At 37.0% G+C, this 18,459-nt stretch overlaps 4 protein-coding genes across 4 annotated transcripts; 2 read left to right on the top strand and 2 right to left on the bottom strand.

The window, feature by feature from the left end:
* Nucleotides 1-1,772: 1,772 nt before the first annotated feature.
* GCK72_010337 (uncharacterized protein) lies at nt 1,773-4,633 on the top strand (the record flags this gene model as incomplete). Its single annotated transcript, XM_003110671.2, has 3 exons — nt 1,773-1,836; nt 4,219-4,281; nt 4,497-4,633. 3 exons carry the CDS (start codon nt 1,773-1,775, stop codon nt 4,631-4,633), a joined length of 264 nt encoding a protein of 87 aa, XP_003110719.2.
* A 5,901-nt stretch (nt 4,634-10,534) lies between these two features.
* GCK72_010336 (uncharacterized protein) lies at nt 10,535-12,571 on the bottom strand (the record flags this gene model as incomplete). The annotated part of the gene is made up of 3 exons (XM_053727811.1): nt 10,535-11,392; nt 11,447-12,445; nt 12,497-12,571. 3 exons carry the CDS (start codon nt 12,569-12,571, stop codon nt 10,535-10,537), a joined length of 1,932 nt encoding a protein of 643 aa, XP_053587388.1.
* A 462-nt stretch (nt 12,572-13,033) lies between these two features.
* On the top strand, nt 13,034-15,070 carry GCK72_010335 (uncharacterized protein; the record flags this gene model as incomplete). The annotated part of the gene is made up of 3 exons (XM_053727810.1): nt 13,034-13,108; nt 13,160-14,158; nt 14,213-15,070. 3 exons carry the CDS (start codon nt 13,034-13,036, stop codon nt 15,068-15,070), a joined length of 1,932 nt encoding a protein of 643 aa, XP_053587387.1.
* Nucleotides 15,071-15,476: 406 nt separating this feature from the next.
* On the bottom strand, nt 15,477-18,212 carry GCK72_010334 (uncharacterized protein; the record flags this gene model as incomplete). Its single annotated transcript, XM_003110891.2, has 12 exons — nt 15,477-15,849; nt 15,908-16,013; nt 16,057-16,179; nt 16,344-16,510; nt 16,558-16,770; nt 16,820-16,912; nt 16,969-17,095; nt 17,176-17,264; nt 17,308-17,447; nt 17,498-17,672; nt 17,718-17,899; nt 17,943-18,212. The coding sequence occupies 12 exons, from the start codon at nt 18,210-18,212 to the stop codon at nt 15,477-15,479; spliced, it is 2,058 nt and encodes a 685-aa protein (XP_003110939.2).
* Nucleotides 18,213-18,459: the final 247 nt, after the last annotated feature.

The following is an 18,459-nucleotide window of genomic DNA, read 5'->3' as shown; positions in this document are numbered from 1 at the left end:
CGAGATTCTGATGATCTACGTCATCTATGATCTATGTCGAGAAACCACACAAATAAAACAGAAGAGGAGGATCGAAACTGAAAATATTGAATATTAAAATGTAGATGTGAACACTCTGAAAATAAGGAGAAGAACGATGACGTGGGAATGAAAACAAATAAATAAAACTGAAAACTTCGAGAGCTCAGAAATCTAAACTGTCACTTCGAATCTCATTTTTCTCTCATTTTTCCCTATTCCAATTGGTTTTGATTCCTTCCGAAACTCGTCATAATCTGCGCCTTTTGGCAAAATTATTTACCCGTCTGACGCTGATTTACGATGACAGATTACGTCTAAATGTATCTGCTAAACTCATGATTTCTTGACAAATTGAAAATATCCAAGATTCGTGATTTTCTAGATTTTCTTGAGGTCAGAATCCGATGGAAAATGTAGTTCTGACGGCAAAGGTGATTGGATACAAAAATATTTGAAAAATAAGGTTTTGATTTGAATGAAATACGTACGTGTGGTTTGGTCTGAAAATGACGAAGAGATCAAAATAACAGAGGATAGTTACAGAAGTTGTAACAATTATTTAAAAAATAAGTTTCAACAGAAACAAGTATTAAAAAGGGGAAGTTTCTTCTAGGGGCTTCATCGCACTGGGCTTCATCGAAGTTGGACAATTTTATGGGAAAGAGAGAGAGTCTCAAAACGGGTGTCATTCAAATTTTGAGAAACAGAGCCTCACTAAATGATCTTGAGTCATCTATACAAAAGGTTCGGAACTCAGCATTTTCAATCACACAAGAACTGAATAGTTTCCGCAGTTTCCAATCTTCTCAGTGTTTCTTATTTCAAAACTGTACCTGCAATCAGAAGGTTTATCCTCGATCTTATGATTTTTTGAGTTGTAATCTGTAAAACACTAGTCCGAGTTATTTTATTAAACTACGTTTCTCGTAAACCAAAACATTGAGGAAACATGAACGCAGTGTTTCTTTTCCCCGATCCCTTCAACTCATTCTTCGAATACATAATTTTTTATCTACTTTCACAAAACTTTTCCACTTTATTATTTCCGTTAATTGTCGTTACAAACAACGGTGAAAAGTCAATTGTATCACATATTGTGCCGGTTTCATTTGAAATATGAGATGATGAATACCGTAATCCAACACCTTTTCAAGTAACAATCGTGTCATAATTACTCTCTGAAGGTGCAATTATGACACGCTCTAGTTTTTAGTTGAGTGGATTCTTGGACCCAATCATGAGCGGAAAAAGATTACGGTAGTTACTGTAAAAGAACCACGCCTACATTAACGTAGAATCTGATACCAAGTTTGCCACTTAAACCAGGACCATAAGTGATAAGATTGTCACTTAATCAGACAGAAACTTCCAAAAATTGATATTGAAAGAGAATTCATTTGTCCTGACATCTTTTCTCCAAGTTCCAACAATTTTTCAAATCTTCCAGATTAATCCGGCAACAAACATCAGAAATATCGAATTCCGTTCCAGAACACACTACTTTTAAAGTATCATATTATTCAGCTTCAATTCAAATTCAGGTCAAACATTGTTCTTTTTCTCTTTCCTCCCTTCGTACACAAACTATTTCTCCAAAAAACCAAATGCTCACTGAAAAAGTGGGCGGAGTCTTGAGCCTCGCTGCCCGCCCACCCTCGTCTTGCTCTCGAGAGCTCCCGGTTGCTTCACTCATTTTTGGAAGAAGAAGGTCTCTTTTCTCTTTCCACTCACATCACTTCTCGCACCTCGTCATGCAGTTCTCCACGCTTTTCCGAGTCGTATTCCTTGCCGTTCTCGCCATCGTAGCATTGGCAGGTAGGTCAAATTGTATGAAACAAAGGGCATAGTTAATTGAAAAATTAGGAATACTGTAGAGCATTGATGAACTCTTCAGAATATCTATGTGACCACATTGTTCCGTCAGCGATGGGGTCTCTCGAATGACCTAGATCAACATTCTTAGAAGTTAGAATATATTGTAGTTTAGTAGATGCTTACAGTGACAATTCTAAAATTCTAGTTTTACTATACGAATTCGTACTAAAACTCTACGCTTTAAAATACAATCCTCGTGGGTGTATAGTGACAAATATTTTTATGTTTGTACATGTGGACTAAAGGGTAAAATAGTAGAGTAGATAACATTTCCAACAACTTTCAATCATTCAAAGTGACATAATTTCTTCTTCAAAAAGATAATTTCTAGAAGTGTCTTAGCCTATAATTTAAGTTCAAAATGATGTTTTCTTTGAGAAACGAAACTAATAACAAGGTTAACAACTCTCTAGATCATGTGAAATGTCATGCAAATTTGTCCTTTCTGACATGCAAAATAATTTTGAAACTCGAAATGACGTCATTACAGTAATCCTTGCAAATGCCACTTCTGATACATAACTCCATCATATTTCTTCTCTTTCTCTTCTCCAACTAATTCCTTTTCTTGTTTTTAAAGAATTCCCATTTATCATTCAAAACGGCCCTCCTTTTTGTTCTCGAAAAGGAAATCGGTTGTAGTAAAATTGTGTCGAAACTTTGGTGAGTAAAGGACTTGCTTCTTTACGGATCAGCGGAGAGGGAAACGGAAATAAGAAACGAGAGTTTCAAAAAACGGAGTGTGAAAAGTTCGAAAAAAGATTGAAAAATGCACGAACACTGTAGGCTAATTATGGTTGAACGAAAGATAATTTGAGTTGAAGGAACTGAAACTTGGAACAGAAAACGTGGATTCAGTTTTTAAAAATTTGGACATGTGCGGATGTATCGTAATTAACAACAGACATAAAACAGGTCATCCTAGTTTCATGGACTTTACCAGTTGTAGAGACTTAATCCAAATGGAATACATGGGCTCTGTGATTGACTTAAATCCCAAATCAAAGAATAAGTTTTATACTAGAACATGATATTCTGTGTATTTCGGTGTATTCTTCTCTGGTTTGAATGACTCAACAGAAAAATATCAAAATATCTTCCTCATTGTATTCGTACTTTGAATGGATTAACTTTTGAGTGGAGAATCAATGTTTTATTCTGAAACAAAGCAAGTTCTCAATTATTAAATTTCTTCTGATTAAACATTTCAATCTATTTTGAAACTGCATGACATGCTTCGACTAATCACTCAAACGGATTTCAATTTTCATTTTTAAATCCTAAAACTTTACAATGAAATGTCTGCTAATGCGTCATTTCTCTCCTAAGTCTTCTTTTTCTTCTTTATTTTTGTTTTGACACCCCCTCGAATTCCCAAAACTTCCCACTGGTTTTGTGTCATCGATTTTCAGTCTTTTCCAGGCATTTCCTCTTTTTTTCCATTTTGGAGAAGAAAGGTTTTTATAGTTTTCGAGGGGTTGTGGTCTCTTTTCTCCCATTAATTCCGATTAGTTTCGGAAAGTTTTGGTGCTTACGGAGCCGATGAGCAGCACATGGGTCCGCTCCTCTATTAGTAAAAGAGTTTCAATTCCATGCATTCGAATTGGAAAGTAATAGAAAACGAGAGAAAATGGAAACTTTCGAAATAGAAATGTGTAGATTCAGATGAGTTGATCAAAATGATCTCATGGTGACTTTTGAAAGATAAAGATGAAACCTAAAAAATCCCTTTTTCTCATTAATTTTTCATCGAAAATCTCAAAAATCTCCACCCGCAACTTGATGCGAATATAAACAAAAACACACTGAGAAAGTGCTCATTTGGGTTTTTTCTTGAAGAGAAACTATCATACTTTGACTTAGAAAAAGCTATCGACACGAGTATAAAACCAACAAAAGAATACATTAAGACGAAGGTTTTTTCTCTTTTCTCTCGGTTCGAAACGAAGAATTTTGAATTTCAAATTTTCTAACTAATTCATCTGAAAAGAAAGAAGTTTTCTGATGTTCAGAAGGAGTTTTCGGGCACTACTGTAGTTTTGAGATGACCAATTCATTTAATATTGAAAAAAGATACTTTGTAAATGGAAAAGAGTATGGATTCAATTACAAATGATGCACCTTTTTTCTTTCTAAAAATGTCTCTAAATTTCCAAATTTTCACATGGGTTTCTAAGAATAATTCATGTTGAAATGATACGCGAGAGCAATATGTCGGAAGTGGGTTTCTTTTCTCGGAGTGCGATTCGTTTGAATTTTTAAAATTTGGGTTTGATATGGGAAACGTCATTTTAAGATAAAAAAGTTTATTTTTATTTTCAGATTACGATGACAATTCGGTTGGAACAATTCCAATTGCTGTCGATTTGGATTACTTCTCCAACTGTAAGTTTTGAGTAATTTCCAGAATGAACTTTTAGAACTTTTTCGTTTTTTTGAAATTCAATATCAAAAAGTTTGAGTCATTCGATATTTAGATTGAAATCTGTTAACGAATTTTTTCCGGAAATTTGAGTAGAATTTGTCTGATTAGAATGTAATATTAGATGTTTCATTTGACAAGTCGCACGTCGTTTGGAAATGAAATCATAATGTTTCAGATGTGAAGAAAGGAGGACCACAAGGACCTCTACGTTTCGGAAAACGACGTGGACCATCTGGACCTCTTCGTTTCGGAAAAAGATCATCATTCCACGCTGCTCCAGCTCCAGAAGACGTCGTCTCGTGGTATCAGTGAACAGAGAAAAGTGAAAGAAACGGAAAATTAAAAATAATCCTCTCCCTGCTCATCTGTTAATAACAAAATCACCTATGAAATATGAACATCATTCCATAATTTTCCCGTCATTTCCCTGTCTTTTTCCCCATTCCATTCTCGACTGTGCTGCTTGCGTTTCTATGAAATAAATAAGATGATTGGTTAATAATTGATGTATTTGTTTTATTCTGGAACAAAATTGACATTGCTTCGACAAATACGGAACATCATGACTACCGTAAGAAATCCCGGTGTATATATGTAAAATGAAGAAGCGTGGAATATGAATAAGAACATAATGTATATTTCGGAAATCACTATAGTAACACTCCATTATTTCAAATGGATTCTTAATGAGTGTCCGAATTCAAATACACATTTTAATGCTCGAAGAGACAAACAGAAATGCGTTCGGTGAAAATTGCGATCTTTTGGGGTAATTTGAATTAGCTGGTTAGTTTAGTGATTCTGCCACAATGTGCCTTTAAGGATTACTGTATTTCTTCGATGCTAGAACCACACATTGGGAATGCATTTACTGTACCGGTCTGAAAAATGTTTCGACGTTTTTTCTCACAATTACATCCAATCGTTTTTCCCAAGAAAGAGCTTCATCGAGATGTAGTCTACAGAAATTAAAGCTGGAATGTGGAAAAAACCTGTTTATTATAACAAAAATGAAGTTTGTGCGCTATTTTTATTCTATTTTTACGAACAAAGGGCCTTTTTGTCACGAACTGGAGGATATCTCAACAGTCAGAATCCGAACTACTTGTTTTTTGTTTGAAAGTTCCAGTTTTATACAAAACGTTCTTGACATCGATTTGAAGAGCCAAAGTCCTTGCCGCCATGATTTCAAACCCAACACATCATAGAAACTCCTGTAAAAATCCGAGTGATCCAAGTGAAGAATGATCAAGAGAGTACATATGTTAGTGGATGTTGTTACTATTTATTTATGTTTGTATTCTATTTCTATGTCTCAATTAATACAAAACGGAAAGAAAAGATAGATGAATAGGAACAAGAAAAGGGAGTGTTTCCTCCTTCTACATCTACTTCACACCTTTCCAACGAACTATACAAACATTGGAAAACCAAAAAGAAGGGGAAGAGAGAGAGAGAGACTTGCCGACAACCTTTCCGTTCTTAATTGAGTACCGTAACCTTTTTCTTTTCGCCACGATTTGTCAGTACGTTTTGACACGTAGATTTCAATTTAAAGTGGTCTCATTTGAGATTCTATCACATTAACAATGATGGGTTAATGTTATCTCTGTAGCTCCAATATTTGAATATCGATGAATTTTTCATAATACATGTTCGAAAATTAGGTCAACCAGAAAATTTCGACAAAATCGCCATGAAAAAAGCTCTGGACAGACTTCGGAAGTTTTTCTCAAAATGGCGTTTCACATACCAAAGAGGTAATCTTGTGGATGTTTGTATCATTTTCATGGGGCTACATTTTGATAACGAATGCTCAGAAAGCTCAGAGAGTTCTCAGAAAGAGCTGTTCGTTGACATCAAATGCGTCTAGATTCAAAATTCCGATCACTGACTGAAATCCATTTAAAATCCACCTTCATTTCATTCGTTTTCTTCTTTTTCTTCCAACGTTTCCCAGATATAAATCAGGTCGGTAGTCGGTAGTCCACCTAATGAATGAGTTAATCAAGCGTAAAACAAATTTGCGAAAACGACGGAAAGGTGCTGATGAGGATGGCCAAGGACACTTCTTCTCTTTTCTTGCCATTCATTTATTTACGAAATCAAAATATTTATTGATTTAACTGCAACTCCATCTCGTCTCTGATGTGTATTCAAGTCTCTTCGTTGTTACATCATGTTTTCTGAGATCCCAATAAGAGTTTAGGTGAAAGGCATTCTGAAGTCCTTTGAATGTGTAAAACGAATTTTTTAAACGTCAGAGGAACTGTTGGAAACGCTATAAAATCGGCCGCGATGAACACTTTTATGGTTCCGGACATTGAAGAAAGAGGAAAAAGAAAACAGACAATGAAATCGTAAAATGGACTTTTTTGTGAAGAGTGATACTTGCATACGAACATGGAGTACAAAAGAAATTGGATGTTGGGTTTAAATACTTTAACAAAGAAGAAACGAGACAATTCACCATGGGTGAACTAAGATAATAATCAGAAATGTTTGAGAATGTGTTTGGGACAAAATACTGAGCAACTGGTTTTTAACAACTAACTTGTCGATGAACAAGGATTCTTCTTTTTTAAAACTGACATCTGTAAGTATTTTCAATTTATACGTTGTCACACTTGCAGAACAAAAGCTCTATTTTATTTTGCAGTAAAATTCCCATTACATACATTTTATACACGATGCACCCAATAGATTTCCCACGGGTTTCCGAATCTGTGACCAACCTTCACTCGACACCTAGGATGTCTGTAAAATTTAGTCTCGTGAGGAACTTTACCTGACCTCCAGTGACATTTACTGTATATTTAAATAGTTAAATAAAAATATCAAATATCAGATCAGACGACACCGCGCCAAACCTACATCGAGTGGGCCTCTTTCCAAAAAAAAAAAGAAACTGGACCAAAGCGACATCTGCATGCAGAGAAGTTTCTTGTAAAACTCTTCGAGAATCTAAATTGAGATCACTCAGTGTAGTTTGTTTTCATACAAGCCATGTGAATTTCTAAGCAATCGATCTATCCTTGACTGTTGTTGTTACAAATTAAGTTATGCAACCATCGTTTTCTTATCTGCTTTTTGTATAATCTTACCTTTCCGAATGTCTGTTCACAACTCTCGAATACTCTGTGATCCATCACCTGTCTCCTCATATCGACTGCTATCGCATTGTCCCATCACCTGTTCTCATCTATCAAAATGACACAAAAAAAGAAAACAAAAGACGATAAGAAAAAAGATAAAAACCTTGAAAGGATCATCTGAAGAGAGCGACTCCATGACAGTACATAAGTATAGAAACGAACTGTCAATAGACGGCTCTCTTCAGCTTTACCTCTTCTTATTCGGTTGAAAACTTACTTGTTTCATTAATTATTCAGGTGAATAGAATGAATATAGGCGAGAATAAAAAAGTGAGAAGAAGGAGAAGAAAAATGTTTTCTCGGGAAGGTAAGACCCTCGAATGAATGAACGAAGGACACGACACAACGGTTGTCCGATAGAAAAAAGGTGGGCGGGGCAAAGGATAGAAAGGGCGGAGCTTTAAAGTTAACAAGCGTGACGACCACAGACCAAGAGAAGATCAATGGAAGAATACGGTAGTAGAATCTGGATTCGAAGTTCCCAGAGAAGCTCAGAAGTATGGGTTTCAAGCAATTCCAACGGAACGGAGATTATTTTCTTTAGAGAGATTTCTTCACATAAAGTGGCTGAAAAGCGGTGGTTCTGAGAATAGGAAATCGAAATGATCAGAATTAAATTGAGAGAAAACCTTAGTTGTTCGTAGGTAGTGGTCATTTAAATTCCCATTCAAAAGGAAAAAGGAAAGAAGAAGGACCGAACCTAAGTAATCTTCCGCCGAAATCAAGTTCAGAAGGCAATTCCATTTTCGGAGAAACAATAATGAGTTGGAAGGGGACGTCGAAACCAACAAAAAAACCGAAATTAGAATCGAGAATCCATTTATTCTTTGACTTCCAACTCACTGTTTCTCTCAAACACTCGCATCGATCACAGTTGTCGATAAGTTTTGATTGACGAATACATCCACCTAGGGAAGATTAAAAGAAGCGATTACAGATGGAAGAAAAGAGGAAAAGGAAAAGAGAATACAGGGAGAAAACTTGGATGGGATGGTCTTCTTGCTATAAAAACCACGTAGACTTGCAGTTCGGAGCAACAGAGTTACAGAATAGAAGGGTAGACGGAGGGTCGAGGACAAGAAGAAGAAGTAGATTACGTATAACGTAATGTCGAATGAGCAAATGAACTAAGCCTTTGGAAACAGACTATGCAGGGAACCGTAGAAGAGCGGGTATATCAAAAATAAGTAGATCAACAACAATAGTAAACAAATTTGTGTGTCTAATCCACAGATGTCACAACAGTGAATTGGAATGAAGTGATACACAGGTTTTGTAAAAAAGCTGTAAGACAATGCCCCTGTCTTCATAAGTAAATGAAAATGTATAGCGATTATGATGGGACTGGGACCATTTCCCATGCTATCTTTCTTTACGCTTCCCTATCTGATGATCATAGAAAAAGTGATCGTTACCTGGTTTCTACTGGTAGCTGAGAGTCTCAAGTAGCCCATATTTTCAGTCATCAGATACCTGACTCTCATCCGAACTTCAACTCAATCCGAGAATCAAAAATCGAGAAACGGCACGTCTAGACAGCTTTTTGTTCTTCTTTCACTTGTATTTTCTTTTTCTTTTCATCTTCATCATCATCTTCTTCTTTTTCTTCTATTTGACTTTCTTTTTGGTGCTTTGTAAATGAAAACGGAAACACAGAAATACTCAAAAAAGAGATCGATGAACGTCGGGGAGGTGGTTGGTAGGGTGACAAAAAGGAGAATTGAAAAGGGCGATGAATGAATGAGTGCACAGTGTACACATATAATACAAAAGGGCGACGAATGAGAGAAGAGAAGATGTGTTTTGTTTGAATGAAAAAGAGACGCAGACACAGTGTGCACTCTTTCAAATTCAAATCAAAAGTTGTTTCATTTGGAGTGGAAAACGGAAGAGACAGAGAGAGTAAGGAGGTGATGGACTTGTACAAAAGGTCAAGTGACTTCATTTATAGAATATCTTCCTGGTACTCTTAAGATAAAACTATTCTCATTATAGAAAAGCATCTGAAAAAATCTGATGTCGACTAGTTATATGGAGCTAGAGGTGGGAAGTAAATAAGAAAAACCATAAGAACACCGTCCGAACAACGAAATGCACGTTTGCTCTTACGAAGTTGATACACTCAGTTTGATTGAAAACTCCTCAAGGCTCAAAAACTTCTAAAAATGGCACTGGACTGAAAAGTTAACTGCATGCTAATGTTCTAACCTACTACTTTAATAAAGTTATTGAACAATTTTTTCCCAGTGCCGCTTGAATTGGTTCTTATCAGAGTTATGCAATTTCTGAAAATAAAACTGAAAATAAAAACCGATACTCGAGTTATTGTGTAATCAGTTTTTCATTTCCTGAATCATTACTATTTCTTGCAACTCCTTTCCTCCTTGTCCTAAAAATAGTGTTCTCAAAGAAAGTAATGTCATTCCTCTCACTAGTTCGTTTCAATTTTCCATAAAATATCGTATCCCTCAGTCATCAGATCTTCCTCAATAAGATGAAAAGAAAACGGTGCGAGAAGAAGAGTTGGACACGGTGTGAAGACCTTGGTTATATCGCCTAATTGCCACATTTATAGTCTGTTTCTCTCTATTCATTCTCCGTCTTTCATATACTATTTCATTGGTAAAAGGACTGGTGGTGTGTCTGTTAATGGCTGGCCGCAATAAGCGAGAATCTCGACTACTAAGATTGGAAGAAAGAAAATAAAAAGGAATGGATGAGGGTAAATGAACACATTCCAAAAGGATTGGGTCATCTAAATGTAGCGTCCTTTTTTGAAAGAAAGAGAGTCCGACGAAGATTAATTTTGTAGATTGGAGAGAAAGGATATTTCTGGGTGAACAAAGAACAAAACAAAATGGAGAAAGCTTTTTGAGGAAATGAGAGGAATCGGATATTCGCTTCCCTTATTTTGTTTCTGTACAAGTGGGAACAACAGTTGATTATAATTTAGAATTTATTGAAGAAAAAATAGAAACATACAAAAGAAGAGAAAACTCGTAATACAATAAAGTCATTCATGAAAAGAGATCTAGAGAAAAAATAAAGTTAATTAGAATTAATCAACTTCTTCAACAGTTGGTCCCTGTGGATAATTAGAAGAGTTGAAACCAGCAGATCCAGGATTTCCACATCCAGATGGTTGTTGATTGGCAGATTGATGCATTTTGGAGAGAACAGATTGACAGATACTCTTCAATTCCTTATCCTTCGATTCAATTTCATCTTTTTCAGCCAGTGAATTTGAATCCAACCAACAAAGAGTCTCTTCAACTGCTTCTGTGACACGTCTCGCATCATCTGATTCCAGTTTTGATCCATGTTCATCAATTGCTTGTTTCACTTGGAATGCATATGCTTCCAATTGATTTCGAGCCATAACACGTTCCCGTTGTTCACCATCTTCTTTCTCGAATTGCTTCGCTTCGTTTACCATTCGATCAATATCAGCTTGCGATAATCGTCCTTTCTCATTTCGAATTGTGATTCGATTCGTTTTTCCAGTTGATTTATCCTCAGCCGACACATTCAATATTCCATTTGCATCGATATCAAAAGTGACTTCAATTTGAGGAACACCACGTGGAGCAGGAGGAATTCCAGAAAGTTCGAATGTTCCGAGACGGTGATTATCACGAGTCATGGCACGTTCTCCTTCGTATACTTGGATTGAAACTCCTGGTTGATTATCAGCATATGTTGTGAATGTTTTCGACGCTTTCGTTGGAATTCGAGTGTTTCGATCAATTAAGTTGGTCATCACACCACCAGCTGTCTCAATTCCAAGACTCAATGGAGCAACATCAACCAGTAATACATCTTTAATTGTTTGATCCTTCACTCCAGAAAGTACAGCTGCTTGAACTGCAGCTCCAAATGCAACTGCTTCGTCTGGATTGATTGAACAATTCAATTCCTGAAAAACAAAAAGTTAGAAAAAATGAAATTGAGTTGAGATAATAACACTTACCTTTCCATTGAAAAAGTCTTTGAGCATCTTCTGAATTTTCGGAACACGAGTTGATCCACCAACCAAAACGACTTCATCAATCTTCGATTTGTCGAGTTTTGCATCTCGAAGAGCCTTCTCAACTGGTTCAAGAGTCTTACGGAATAGATCAGCACACAATTCCTCAAATCGAGCACGAGTTATTTTCGAGCACAAATCAATTCCTTCGAAAAGTGAATCAACTTCGATTGTGGCTTCGGATGAACTCGAAAGTGTCCTTTTGGCTCGTTCACATGCAGTTCGAAGACGTCGAATGGCACGTGAATTCGGTGAAATATCTTTGCCAGTCTTTCTCTTGAATTCATTCATAAAGTGTTGAAGCATTCTCTGATCGAAATCTTCTCCTCCAAGATGAGTATCACCAGCTGTTGATTTCACTTCGAATATTGATCCTTCAGAAATGGAAAGAATTGAAACATCAAAAGTACCTCCTCCAAGATCGAATATCAATACATTCTTCTCTTCGCTTATTCCTTTATCCAATCCATAAGCAAGAGCAGCTGCAGTTGGTTCATTGATTATTCGAATTGCATTCAATCCAGCAATTGTTGCTGCATCTTTTGTTGCTTGTCTCTGACTGTCATTGAAATATGCAGGTACAGTAATCACTGCATCTTTTATCGCATGTCCAACATATGTTTCCGCCGTTTCCTTCATCTTCTGAAGTACCATTGCTGAGATTTCTTCTGGATTGAATTGCCGTTTCTCTCCTTTCATTTCAACTTCAATCACTGGTTTCCCTTGTTTTCCTTTTACTCCAAATGGCCAATGTTTGCAGTCTGATTGAACTGTTGACTCATCGAAACGTCTTCCAATCAATCGTTTTGCATCGAATACAGTGTTCTCTGGATTACGAGCTGCTTGATCTTTTGCCGCATCTCCAACCAAACGTTCTGTATCAGTGAATGCAACATATGATGGTGTTGTCTTGTTTCCTTCTGAGTTTGCAATTATCTCGACCTGAAAATATTTTATTAGATGGATTCATAATTAGGAATTATAGACACTTACCTTTCCATTTTGATAGATTCCAACACATGAATATGTTGTACCAAGGTCGATACCAATAGCTTTACACGAAGACATTGTAGTTTGTAGTTTGTAGTGAGAGCAGTAGAATTAGATTCTTCTGAGGGTGACTTCTACTCAATCCTGTCCAGCTTATATACTTTAACCAACAACATCTTCTGGAACCTTCTGGAATATTCTCGAACGTATTTTGCCCAGCGTCTCCTCTAATTCTCTCATTCTTACGTTATGTTTCTCCTTTCTCTGCAGTATTTGTTCGAGAACATTCTAGAACATTCGAAAAAGAGAGGTGGAAAAGAAAGAAAAGACTGTGGGGGACTGCAGAGACGCAGGAAATCAGAAGACGGAGAGTACCCTCGGTGAAGAGGCAACAGAAAAATCAGAATGGGAAACATCAAGAATATTCCAGAAGGTTCCAGAAGATGTTGTTGGAAAAGTATATAAGCTGGACAGGATTGAGTAGAAGTCACCCTCAGAAGAATTTAATTCTACTGCTCTCACTACAAACTACAAACTACAATGTCTTCGTGTAAAGCTATTGGTATCGACCTTGGTACAACATATTCATGTGTTGGAATCTATCAAAATGGAAAGGTAAGTGTCTATAATTCCTAATTATGAATCCATCTAATAAAATATTTTCAGGTCGAGATAATTGCAAACTCAGAAGGAAACAAGACAACACCATCATATGTTGCATTCACTGATACAGAACGTTTGGTTGGAGATGCGGCAAAAGATCAAGCAGCTCGTAATCCAGAGAACACTGTATTCGATGCAAAACGATTGATTGGAAGACGTTTCGATGAGTCAACAGTTCAATCAGACTGCAAACATTGGCCATTTGGAGTAAAAGGAAAACAAGGGAAACCAGTGATTGAAGTTGAAATGAAAGGAGAGAAACGGCAATTCAATCCAGAAGAAATCTCAGCAATGGTACTTCAGAAGATGAAGGAAACGGCGGAAACATATGTTGGACATGCGATAAAAGATGCAGTGATTACTGTACCTGCATATTTCAATGACAGTCAGAGACAAGCAACAAAAGATGCAGCAACAATTGCTGGATTGAATGCAATTCGAATAATCAATGAACCAACTGCAGCTGCTCTTGCTTATGGATTGGATAAAGGAATAAGCGAAGAGAAGAATGTATTGATATTCGATCTTGGAGGAGGTACTTTTGATGTTTCAATTCTTTCTATTTCTGAAGGATCAATATTCGAAGTGAAATCAACAGCTGGTGATACTCATCTTGGAGGAGAAGATTTCGATCAGAGAATGCTTCAACACTTTATGAATGAATTCAAGAGAAAGACTGGCAAAGATATTTCACCGAATCCACGTGCCATTCGACGTCTTCGAACTGCATGTGAACGAGCCAAAAGGACACTTTCGAGTTCATCCGAAGCCACAATCGAAGTTGATTCACTTTTCGAAGGAATTGATTTGTGCTCGAAAATAACTCGTGCTCGATTTGAGGAATTGTGTGCTGATCTATTCCGTAAGACTCTTGAACCAGTTGAGAAGGCTCTTCGAGATGCAAAACTCGACAAATCGAAGATTGATGAAGTCGTTTTGGTTGGTGGATCAACTCGTGTTCCGAAAATTCAGAAGATGCTCAAAGACTTTTTCAATGGAAAGGTAAGTGTTATTATCTCAACTCAATTTCATTTTTTCTAACTTTTTGTTTTTCAGGAATTGAATTGTTCAATCAATCCAGACGAAGCAGTTGCATTTGGAGCTGCAGTTCAAGCAGCTGTACTTTCTGGAGTGAAGGATCAAACAATTAAAGATGTATTACTGGTTGATGTTGCTCCATTGAGTCTTGGAATTGAGACAGCTGGTGGTGTGATGACCAACTTAATTGATCGAAACACTCGAATTCCAACGAAAGCGTCAAAAACATTCACAACATATGCTGATAATCAACCAGGAGTTTCAATCCAAGTATACGAAGGAGAACGTGCCATGACTCGTGATAATCACCGTCTCGGAACATTCGAACTTTCTGGAATTCCTCCTGCTCCACGTGGTGTTCCTCAAATTGAAGTCACTTTTGATATCGATGCAAATGGAATATTGAATGTGTCGGCTGAGGATAAATCAACTGGAAAAACGAATCGAATCACAATTCGAAATGAGAAAGGACGATTATCGCAAGCTGATATTGATCGAATGGTAAACGAAGCGAAGCAATTCGAGAAAGAAGATGGTGAACAACGGGAACGTGTTATGGCTCGAAATCAATTGGAAGCATATGCATTCCAAGTGAAACAAGCAATTGATGAACATGGATCAAAACTGGAATCAGATGATGCGAGACGTGTCACAGAAGCAGTTGAAGAGACTCTTCGTTGGTTGGATTCAAATTCACTGGCTGAAAAAGATGAAATTGAATCGAAGGATAAGGAATTGAAGAGTATCTGTCAATCTGTTCTCTCCAAAATGCATCAATCTGCCAATCAACAACCATCTGGATGTGGAAATCCTGGATCTGCTGGTTTCAACTCTTCTAATTATCCACAGGGACCAACTGTTGAAGAAGTTGATTAATTCTAATTAACTTTATTTTTTCTCTAGATCTCTTTTTATGAATGACTTTATTGTATTACGAGTTTTCTCTTCTTTTGTATGTTTCTATTTTCTCTTCAATAAATTCTAAATTATAATCAACTGTTATTATTATTGGAGCTATCAAGCGGGAAACCTAAATGATTGACCTCTTTCGCATTGAAGATTGAAACATAGCTCTTGACGAAACAAGTGTCAATACACGTTTTATGTTATTTTCAGTAATAAGAATTCGAATTCGAGAAGAGTTGGACATATGTACAAACACTATAGATTAAAAACAACAATAGAATTTCATGAAATAGAACAACAATTAAAAATAAATAATAATTTTGATCCCTGATTTCAAAGTTTTTTGCATCGATTCCTAGTTTTTTCTGATATTCCTTTAATCGTAATCATCCGGAATATTCAAGAATGATCCAATTGTCGGGAAATGTACAGCACTCATTCCAGCAGTTCCTCCTGCTCCAGCAGCCGGTACTGCCCAATGTCCACCCCATTGAAGTTGTCCATTCAACCAATCAACTCCAACTGATTCCGGATGATACCAATACTTATTAGCAGGATCTCTAGAGTGGGGATCAGCCGGATTGGGCTCCCAGAGACCAGGTTTTGTGAAGGGAGATCTACTTCGAGGTGTATGAACGAGACCACGACTATCAGATAGTCCATCAAATGCACGGAATGTGTCATCACCTCCTCCTCTTGCTGCAAATGCTGCATCTGATGGAAGAATTGGAATATTTCCTTGATGAGCTCTAAAGTATAAGCAAATTAATCATTTCTCTAAATTTTTAATAGAAGGATTATACTCACTTTGCCCTTCCACTGGACGCCTTCTTCGGGCCGTCGGGCTGCTCTGGCTGCTCGTCAACTATCGCCGTCGTGGCAGCAGAAGATGAGAATGTCCGCGGTTTTATCTCTGAAAAATCCATTTTCAAACTTTAATTCATAAGCTCACATACTATTAAAATCAGGCTCTTCCTCTCCTTTTTTCTTTTCTCCTCCATTTTGTTTTTCTGTTTGATCATTCGGTTCAGTTGAAACTGCATGTACAATATCTTCTGTCAGCTGCTTTGGATTTGTTGCTGAATTATACTCTAGTATTCAGAGTCATCCATTTTAAAAGGGCTATTGCAGAAGGAGATTAATACAATAAGGGTTAAAAAGGAACACATTTATTAATATTAATAGAAATCACGACATGGTTAATATATTAATTGTTATAGACCGTGTTATCCGTAATACCCACCAACTGCCGCCCATTGTCTCGCTGTTTCATCTCGTTCCGTTTGTGGTTTAGTCACTGAAGCTAATAATCCATCTAGACCTCCTTGAGCTTCGTTTCCTCCTTTCAGTGTTGCTGGCGAACTTTTTATTCCGAGAGCTCCAGGGCCAGAGGTTAAAGAATTTAGTTGTCTGGAAGGTAACATCTGAATCATTCACTGAAAATTCAGAGAACTCACTTCAGAGTCCTCCATAATTCTCTTGGTGTTGGAGGTCTTTGTGTAGTTGAAATCGTCTCAAAATCCTTATCAAAACTATATCTCTGTCGATGACGACGTCTTCTTCTCAGTTTCTTTCTTCTTGATCTTCTCTTCTTCTCCTCACTTTTCATTGATTCATGATAGTTTTGAAGAATTGCTCTTGATTGTGGAGCTGTCAATGGAGCTTCTTCTCTGAAAATATATTTTATGAAAAAGAAAGTCTCAAGTAGTAGGATACTACCTTTCTGTCTCTATCGGTGAAGACTTTGCTACTCGAGTAGAATCTATTTCAGATGCTGGAACTGGAGGTGGAACCACCAAATCTTCATTATTTCTGAAATGAAAACAAATGAAAATACAAATGGAAACTAGAGAAAAAAAGGAAATTACTCAGAATCGTCGACTGCGTCTCTCTTTTGACGACGAATTGGAGCCAATGCGAGAGCTCGATTTCTGCGAAGTGGAGCTGGTTGAGGAAGTCCATATGGGTTGACTGCACTTTGTTCTGGTGTTCCAGCTGTAATAAATGTATACGTTTTGTGATATTCTGTTTTGAACCCCGTGAATTAGTCAGTTTATATCTCGCAAAAAACTTACGCAACACTTTTCCTTTCTCTGCTTTCGAATAGACAAATTGAGAGGAGTAATGGTACCGTTCGTACTTGGGACATCCATGATACCATAATCTGAAATAACTTGGTCGTGCGTTTGTAATGAAAATAAGTTTACCTGCAAGTGTTGAGAAACATTGGCATTGGAGGTGGATTACAGAATCTTTGAACAACTGGATATATGTAATCACACTTGCATTCTTCTGTGCAATGAGCGAAAATTCTTCGATCACAATCTGGTTTGCATGGATATCTTTTCTGGATATATTCATTTATAGAACAAATTGAAACCCTCATCTAGATGTTACCCTCAATTCCGCATAATAAATCTCCTCATCTTCAGCTGAATCTGAATCTGAATCCTCGTCACTGTAACGTCTTCTGGAATGAGATGGTGTTCTTCCGACCGTGACTGGTCTAGTGGCCACACTGATTTCTTTGGCGAATGGATCAGTTGGCCACGATGTTAGAGATACGGATGATCTGAAAATCGGGAATACGATACCATCTGAAAATGTAAGATCTCACGTGACAGCTTTATGTTTGCAGGCATTCTTGTAACTCGGACAGAACTTCTTGATGACGTATGCATTCTTGTCAGTTTGATCTGTTTCTCCGACACAGAAATATGAGAAATGTTGCTCGAATTTGTCACAATAATCGCTTGCGGACCCTTGGAAATGTTCCGTTTTCTCATGACCACCTTCGCTCTGAAATCGATTAATTATTGAAGGAATCAACTGAATTTCTCACCTCTTCATCTCCTGTATTATCTCCATTATCATCTTCCTTTTCTCTTAAATCTGAATCCGAAGACGATCTTGAACTCGTAATTTCGTCTCTTGCAAATGGATTCCTCTTCACTCTCTTCACTGCTCTTGCTATTTCCAGAAGTACTCGTCGATCAGAATCCGTCACTTCTCCATGATTAATTGATATTTCATAAGAAGACGAGATGTTTGGAAGAATGAATAAAAGGAAAAGAGCACTTGAAGAGAGTGCCCGTAAGCACCCAAATCTCATTGAAAGAAGTTTCTGAACACGTCCCAAAAGTTGAGAATTTCTGAAATTGAATCGATAGGACAGATGGAATCACAGACAAAGGAGGTTCACATGGTCTTTTTTCGTCAAAATAAACCCTAAATCTTCGTAAAAGTGAAAATAAAGAACAATGAATAATCATTTTCTTCGTTTTCGATTTTTGTATCAAACAGAGAGAAAAAAGGGAAAAAGAGAATGAAACGGGTTGAGGGATGAAGTCATTTCTCAA

Source organism: Caenorhabditis remanei, chromosome III (genome assembly GCF_010183535.1).
Source record: "Caenorhabditis remanei strain PX506 chromosome III, whole genome shotgun sequence".
Lineage (NCBI taxonomy): Eukaryota > Metazoa > Nematoda > Chromadorea > Rhabditida > Rhabditidae > Caenorhabditis > Caenorhabditis remanei.
The sequence above is the reverse complement of the archived record's forward strand: the minus strand, read 5'-3'. Positions and strand labels throughout refer to the sequence as shown.